The following is an 8,276-nucleotide window of genomic DNA, read 5'->3' on the forward strand; positions in this document are numbered from 1 at the left end:
GAGAAAAGGTGAAACACAGTCTTGAGAGCTCCAGCAGAGCAGCCGTTTGGCGTCAGGAATGCCTCGCTGGGCTGAGATAACACCCCTCACCTCTGGTGATGCGTGTGAATGAATCGAGCTGTGTCGGAGCTGATGGATGCAGCCAGAGTGCTGAAATGCTGGGGCTGGCTGCTCTGCCGTGGGGCTTCACTCCTCGCGGTGGAGCACGGGGAGCGAGGATGAACAGTGAAGTGTTTGGATGCCGATGTTCAGAGGGGTTTCTCAGAGCAGAACTGCAGCGCCAGGCTAGCGAGAGGGGAAGGTGTGATGGGGAGCAGCCGCTGGCTGCCCTGTCTCTGCTTGCTGTCCATGGTGAAGACCATCCCAGGAGGAGGAGACCCCCTCTGGGAGGGGTTCAAGGAGAAACATGCCTTTGCCATCACTCCTTGCCCCAACCACTGTGTTTCTCAGAGGTCCCTTCCCATCCATGTATGGGGTAAACTCATCCCTTCAGTGCCCCAGAGGCCATCAGCTCCCCAGTCAGGCTTCCAGGAGCTTCCATGTCCTGATTAACAACTTGCCAGGAGCTGAGGGCTGAAGTTAAGATGTGGCACCTCCTCCAGCTCTGCAGAAATGGCCCATCGCCAGCGCTGATAGACCAACGTGCAGAAACCATGGCTCTGCGGTTGGCTGGAGGAGGCTCGGGAAGGAGGAGGGATGAAGGCAGCTCTGCCCTCACTCCTGCAGGCAGGGGTTTGCCCGTGGCCATTGGCCACAGCCTGATTCTTCAACCAGGACATTGGTTGAAGGTTGACCACAGCCTGGTTCTTCAACCACCCCAGCCCTCAAGACAGTGTTCCCCAGCTCACAAACAGCAGACGCATTAAGCACGTTGTATAATCATGGCGTGTCGTGCAAATGCAGCCTAATTGCTCTTGGGTAGCTAATTAAGACAAGTGGGATGGCCACTTTGGGCTTTCTGGCCTCCTGCATTCATAACGTCTGCAAGAGCCTGGCCTTGCAGAGCCAGGGTTAGTTCCTTCCTTGCGATGCTGCAGATGCCGTATCATTGATTGCAAAAAAAAAGAACCAACCAAAAAAAGCCCTTGCAAAATGCTTTTCTGGGAAGGAGCTTACTCACCTCCTGAAGCTGTAGGAGGCACCGAAGCTGCCCCCGTCACAGCACCCTGAAAGCCAAAGGCAACGTTTTGTTGCTTGGCTTAAACCCCCCCCTGCGAGTGGGGTAACCTTGGCCCGACACCCTCCTGGTGGTTGTGAGCTGGATGAGGCGGGTTGGCCCGGAGCAGGCCCTGGGCTGGAGGGATGCTGTGGAAGCTGTTAGAAAGTCCAAGCTCTTGTAGCAGCATCTCAGCTCGTGCTTGGTTGTTGAGGACAAAGTTCCTTCGTGGGCACAGCTGGGTGCAGGATGCAGAAGTTGCAGGGAGGAGTAAACAAGGCTCTTTGCAGCACAACCAGGGAACAACCCGTGGCCTTTGCCTGTCCCAGTTTATCCAGTGCTCCCCAAACACTTCATAGAGACAGGCAGGATCTATTCCCTGGCTTCTTGGGGAAACCGAGGCACAAAGATGGGAAATGACTCGCTCTGGACTCAAGGTCGGGAGCAGGTGCTGTTGGTCCTGGTCCTGCAGGGCTGGTCTAGGAGCGGGTTTGGGTCGGGCTGTCTGAAATCAAGGGGCGGTGTCATGGCCCTGACTGGAAGCCCAACCGTTCTGTGATCCCCTCGGGTTAAATTAAGGTGAAATGACAGTAAACAACTGGTTTAAATGTTTTACTTGCGGCAGAAAACAATTTAAACTTGGAAAAGGATAATAAGCAATGTGGTCTGTTATAAATCTATAAGAGGGAAAGGAAAGGGGAAAGGAGAAAGGAAAGGAAAAGTCAAAAAAAATCCAGATCACTGCCCCTGGATCCAGGGTTGTCTCGGTCCGGTAATTTTGGGTGGTGGGTGCACACTCAGCGAAGATTCTGTCGCCTTTTAAACTCATTTTATCAGCTGATAAGCACACTAGATGAGGGGGGGCAGGGATTCCACCGGCTCATTTCCATGGGAGACGGGGAAAAAGATGGAGCAGGGGGGTTCTGCACATGCACTGGGGGGAGATGGGGTGCACCACCCCTTGTCCACTTGGGTCGGTGGCCGCACTCTCGCTGCCCACCTTTGGTTTTTCCTCTGGTCCCACAGATTTTTGCTGCCTTGATGCTTCTTGAGCAATCATCTGGGGGCAGCAATGCTCCCCTCTTCTCAGTTCTTGTCACCTCTTCAAGGGCGAAGGGACGAAGTCCTTGCACAACAGAGGCAGAGATTAGCGGTGCCTTGTGCTTAAGGGGAAACATTTGGGTTCACTTGGTCCAGTTTCCCCCTCTGAGGATTTGTCAGTGCAACTGCAAGGGAGGGGGGGGGGATGCATCCTTCACTCCCGCTCCCTTGGGTGACGTTCCTTGGACTAATCACAAAGGCCACAGCTTGTCCTTGAGGTTTTCCGTTTCCTTGCAGGTGACACTCAAGAATCGCCTGTTTCTCCCCTTTTCCCATTGTGCTGGCGCGGCCCCACGGGTGCCACAGCGAAGTGCTGGGTGCCTGGAGCAGGAATAGCAATTCCCGCTCCACATCCTCGGCCTGGGGAGCTGCAGGGGGCTTGGGCCATCAGGGACCTGCAGACCTGAGACAGGAAAATCCCCCCCCATCAGTCCCCTTGGGTTTTACCCTTTTTGCTTGCCTCTCTCCTTACTCTGATAAATCTGCTGGTATTTGCTTCTCCATCCCTCCTTTCTGCCACCTCATCCCTCCCTCCCTGCCGTACCCAGCCTGCAGCACTAATCCTGCAGCACCAGCTCTGCTTCCTTCCTGCAGGGGAGTGGATTCAGGGAGACCTCTTGACCTTAGGAAAAACTGCACTGATCAAAAAAAAATAAATCTTTCTTTGCATCTGGAGATGTCCATCTACTAGGAGATAAACACGGCTCTTGCCAAGCAAGTGCCATCCCTGGAGGGTGCTGGCATGGCTGGGCATGATCCAGTCGAAGGAAACAAGAACTAGACTAGTCTTAGCATGCGGCTGTCTTCATGCTTTTTTTTTTTTTTTAAATATCAGTTAAGCCTTACTTGCCTTTTAATTTGGTCTGCTCATTATCCTTTGTGCTGCATCACAGTACTTCTCTGTTTCACTTTATTAAAGAAGCGTTGGGGATGAACCGCACCTCAGGTTATTCTCGTTTTTATCTGCTGGCAACCTCTGCAGCACTTCAGATCTCTGCTGAGTGTTTCCCCTCGGGTCTCTTGGACTCGCACCAACCCTCCCTCTTTCACACTCCCAGGTAATCCTGCAACGGCCACGGGGAACCTCGCCGAAGGCGAGATGAAGGTGTGTGGGGTGGGCTGGAGTCGGACGGGGCTGTGCATCCTTGGCCACCGGCTGCTGGCAGATGATGCAGGTTGTCCTTAAGGACACCCCCGGAGAAAGAAGAATCGAGTTCTCCCGTAGTGGTGTGGGAAATTTGGGGTGATTATGGTGCATGGCAAAGGGTGAGGGGCTTTTACGCCCTGCTGGATTAGTGGAAACATTTCTGCCAGTGCTTCCTACCATTTCCTGCTAACAAGAAGACTGTGACAGCTGGCTAGGGAAGGGGTTGGACTAATTCCGGGTGTAGCAGCTTCCTGGACACCCTGAAGGGTTAAAGGCTGCATGCATCTAATGGAGGGTCTGGAAAGGGTGGGCAGGGTGACCAAAATGCTCCTACAAACCCCAGCATTTGTTTGCAGGTCTGACTAAGTGCATTTTTTGTGAGTAGGGCTAGCAAAGACATTAATAGAGATAACCAGGGAGAGAAGGTCGTTAAGGCTACAGTGGTTACCAGCTCCATGAACATGCCCATGCTCAGAAATCCAAGCTCAGACTCCTTTTAGTTTCTCCTCTCACTACCCTGGCACCCTTTTTCTTCCTCTCTGCCACTCCTGGGCTTTCAAGAGGCTCCAGCAGCAAACTCAGTAGCTGTAAATAATTAATCGCAGTGCTGCTCCCAGAGACAGACAATATTGGACACCATGGTCCGGAGACAGGCAGGTGCTTTTGTTCCTGCACTGCTTAACCCTCCAGGGGTTAAGGGGAGCTTTTCATGGATGCTTTAATTTACGATCGAATTTACTTTATTGATCCCGTCCTGTATTTTGTTGTAGCAATATCTCGTCTCTCGAAATGGGGCTGAGGGCAGCGATTGCTTTTTGCAGAGGATGCCGTGGAGCTTGTAACTCAGCGGTGTGCAGGTCCCCCTCTTGAATTTATTTCTCCTGTGCACTGCACTTAAGGGTTGTATAAACACCACAGTTAAGACAGGCTCCTCTTTCTAGAATTTACATCAACCCATACCCTTGTTAATTTGTTTGAGGCTACGGTACTTGCTCCTTTGCCTCTCATCATGGGGGAAATAGAATTACGCAAAATAATAATGTAAAGCCTTTCACCCCATTTGCTGTAGAGCCTGCAGATGCCGCTGAGATGGAAACATCTATTAAGAGTGTATGGAACAACAAGCTAAAGCCTAATGGGTTTAACATGCCTCCAAACAATGCAGCTTCCTGAGCAGGAAGTCTGCGTACTAAAAACCCAACAAAGACATCATCCTCCTGCACATCATTCACTCCACAGATGTAGCCGGTGAGAGGAGAGGAGGGAGCTCAGGTCTGAAGGGAAAGGGGTTAGCGGTGCATGGGGGGGGTGGGGGGGTGGCTTCCCATGGATTTACATTTCTTTGTGTGGTTAAATTTAGGTGGTGGTTGGGAGCCGGGAAGAAAACGTGGAAGGATTCTTCCTGGGGAGATGCAGGTGAAAAAGGGAGACAGGAGAGGAGGACTTTAATCCCTTGGAGACCCGGCGTACGTGGAGGGATGGAGAAGGGCCTGCTGAGCCCACCTCCTGCAGGCAGGAGCTCCTGCCTCCGAGCCTGTGGGGAACCCCAAACCCACCCTTATTTAGGCAGAGCAATGGTTGTCTGTAGCCTGCTCTTGGGAAGGAGATTTGGCCAGCCGGCATCTCCCAAAGTGCTTGATCTCATAAGCGCAGTTCTACCTGTCACTGCCCAGTACAACCCAGCTGAAACCAGTTACATTCTATGATGACGTATAGCAGCCAGCGTGACCTCAGCCACAGCTGTTGAACTTGGCCGTGCCTTGGTGGGACCTTCACGTCTGGGCAGATCCCTCACACTTGGCCCAAGACTGCTCCAGCGCTGTTCAAGGGCTGGGCTGATGCTCAGCTGGGTTTTACCTCTCACCCCTTTTCCCATCTCAGGGCTGCAGATATTTTTCTCACTTCGTAGCATTGACCTTCAGCTACAACATCACGTTGTAATGAATATTGCAGACATACCTAGACAGTTAAGGCAGCTTAATGTAGTGCAATAGATAATGCAGAGGCTGGATCCTGGTCTAACTGAGGTTAGACTAACAGGGTTCTGTCTAACCAAGTTGGAGGAGCTGCTCTGGGGTTTGTGGAGCTGCACTACCATGAGAAGGCGAACAAAGCTCAGTGAGATTTCCAGCAGCACAGTGGAGAATAGAGCCTGCCCCAGGCGCTGTATGAAGACCCTGGGATGCACCTTGTGGCTGGGCTTCAGGGTGGAATTAGGGGAGGTCTGGAGATTAATTGCTTATTAATATATTTATTAATTGACATGGTTGATCTAGGTGTGTGGTTGATACCAGACAAAAAGAAGCCGAGATGTCTTGTGTGATTCAAAGATCTGAAGGGGTTGATGAGAGCAGTTAGAGTCCCATACCTTGGGGCAGTAAAACCGCCCACCTTCCTCCTATGGGTATTGAAATGATTATTACAGGATCACAGGACGGCTGAGGTTGGAAGTGACCTCTGGAGACAGTGGCAACACTCCGAATGCAGCCTGGCTGGCTTTCCTTGCTCTGAGGGAGTGTTGCTGGCTCGTTTTCAACCCCAGGTCCTTCTCTGCAGAGCCAGACTGTGCTGGTGCTTGGGCTTCGTCCTCCCTAGGGGCAGGACTTTGCACTTCTCCTGGTTGAACTTCATCAGGTTCTCCAGCCCGTTGAGGTCCCTCTGGATGCTCATTTCTCCAGCCCGTTGAGGTCCCTCTGGATGCTCATTTCTCCGGCCCGTTGAGGTCCCTCTGGATGGAAGCATGACCATCACTGTGTCAGTTGATCCTCCCAGTCTTCCTGCCAACTCACTGGGAGTGCACTTTGCCCCATCGCCCAGGTCATTGATAAGGATGTTAAACATCAATCACCCAGATAATGTTTAAATGATATTGTCTGTGATTATGTTGAACAGCCTTAGCTCCAGTTATGCTCTGGTGTGGCTGGAATTCAGAAATACTGGGATCCCTGCCCAAGCAGTACTTTGCTGCTTCGAAATGAAATAATTGATAATTTTTAACCTCTCAGGTGCTCTGGTGATTAGCACGTTAGTGTTTTGCATGCTGCTTTGCTGCTTTGCAGAAGCCAAGTGAAAACCACAAATAATTAATAATTGCTTACAACGACCTGTGGGTGTTTGCAAAGCATGACAGGATTTTGCTGTGCTAGGCAAGGCGAATTCAGGCAGAGCAACTTAGCATTGTGCTGAATGATTTATTTTGGCAGGTGGATAAAGCAGACCTGACAGAATGACAAGTACCGCTACGAAGAGCAGCTACCCGGATCAGTCCCAGAAAACACTCTGCAGGAACCCATTTCTCAGTATCAAGGTAAATACCTCCTGCTTTCTCTAATCCGCCCTTAGATTACTGGCCTGGTAAAGAGGAGTTTAGCTTTCTGCAGAAGGCACTGATAGCATTTCTGTTTACCAAACGTGTTCGGAAAATGCCAGAAATACCACTGGATGTGCGGCCGCCTCCGTCCAAAAGCAAGAAGCAGGACGGCAATGTTGCAATGCAAGTTTGAACTTTCAGCTTCTGGTGGATTTAACTTCTGTCAGTGAAACTCCCAGACCACAAAGCAAACATTTAGAAAAAAAAAAAACCAAACAAATCCCAGATCTTACAGCAGCTATGAGCCTCGGTCTTTGTGGAAATAATTTTTCTATGATATCCATGATAAATGCATGTATGTAATGGGGGCAGCAGCAGAGGAGGAAAAGGGGAATTGATGCTCGCTCTTGGAGCTTAGCACAGAGCAGCCTGCAGAGCTTTGGGTATTAGTCCTCATTTAGGCAAGGAATAGTTGACTTAAGCCCTGCCTTTACTTGAGTTTATTGAAAATATACGTCCTAAGCGATGGTTCAGGTCCCCTGCCCGGCAGCGCTGCCTGACCCCAAGCTCACCCGCCTGCTTTGCCACTGTGGGGCTGGGGCTGGGCAGGGGGGTGGTTCCCCCACACCTCCACCCCCGAGCTCTGCCAGGCCCGGTGCAGGCAGCCGGACGGGTGGACTTCGTGAAGCCCTTTGGAGAAGCCGCAGAAGTTGGTTGTGGTGGGAATGGCAGGGGGGTGGTCACTGCTGCACGGCCGTCTGATGGGTGCCTGGGGAAGGCAGAGGGACCAGCTCGACTTGCTGACGTGGGCATGAAGCCGTGTTCCCTCTGTCCTGGGGCTGATACAGAGAAACGATGACTTGTTTGGAGACTTATTTACTTCTTTTCTTATAGCAAACTGCTTAGCAACTTACTTACTTACTTATAGCAACTTTTAGTATTTTTGAATGTTGCTAAGAATCCTCCTTGCCCAGGCTGTTCTGTGGAATTTTACCCAGGACTACTGTGTCCGTCAAAACAAAGCAGTTCACTGTGAAAGTCTACCAAGCAAAATTATCATGGTTTTGTCCTTGGGAAACAGATGTGCTCGAACTAGTTTGGTCTTTAGTAATGAGTAAAGAGAGCCATGTACGGACGGGAGAAGTTCCGTTGGTACTTTTAGATAAGATAGAATGAGTAAACCGGCTGAAAACCACTCTTGTTGGACAAGAAATTGGCCGAGAGAATCTGCACGTGCTCTGGGGAAAAATACAAGGTGAGAAAGACCAGGAGCCTTCCTCCCAAAGCCCCCCGGAGACGCCCCCCAGGGGCCATGGGCAGGTGCAAAGAGAACATCAACTGCTGCCACCAGCCTCTAGAACTGACCCAGCCTCATCCTGCACAGGGGCATTCGTGTGATGGAACCCCATGAATATGGACATCCACACCCGATCAGGTTTTGGTAAAATGCGCAGTGGGGGTGCGAGCTTGTGGAGAGATCCCCTTGCACCCCGGTGCCGGAGTAAACATCCCTGCGGTGTAACTGTTCGAGTTGTAGAGCCTGTTTTCCGCGAATCGGGGAC

At 51.3% G+C, this 8,276-nt stretch overlaps 1 protein-coding gene across 1 annotated transcript in view; it reads left to right on the forward strand.

The window, feature by feature from the left end:
* Positions 1 to 8,276, forward strand: part of SLCO2B1 (solute carrier organic anion transporter family member 2B1) — a 61,471-nt gene that overhangs the window by 7,579 nt on the left and 45,616 nt on the right. Inside the window, exon 2 of the mRNA XM_026859490.1 lies at positions 6,608 to 6,711. Coding sequence (XP_026715291.1) covers positions 6,631 to 6,711 — 81 coding nt within the window. The 5' untranslated portion in view covers positions 6,608 to 6,630. The remainder of the gene's footprint in view (positions 1 to 6,607; positions 6,712 to 8,276) is intronic.

This window comes from Athene cunicularia (assembly GCF_003259725.1).
Source record: "Athene cunicularia isolate RWA chromosome 1 unlocalized genomic scaffold, athCun1 chr1_part1, whole genome shotgun sequence".
Classification (NCBI taxonomy): Eukaryota; Metazoa; Chordata; class Aves; order Strigiformes; family Strigidae; genus Athene; species Athene cunicularia.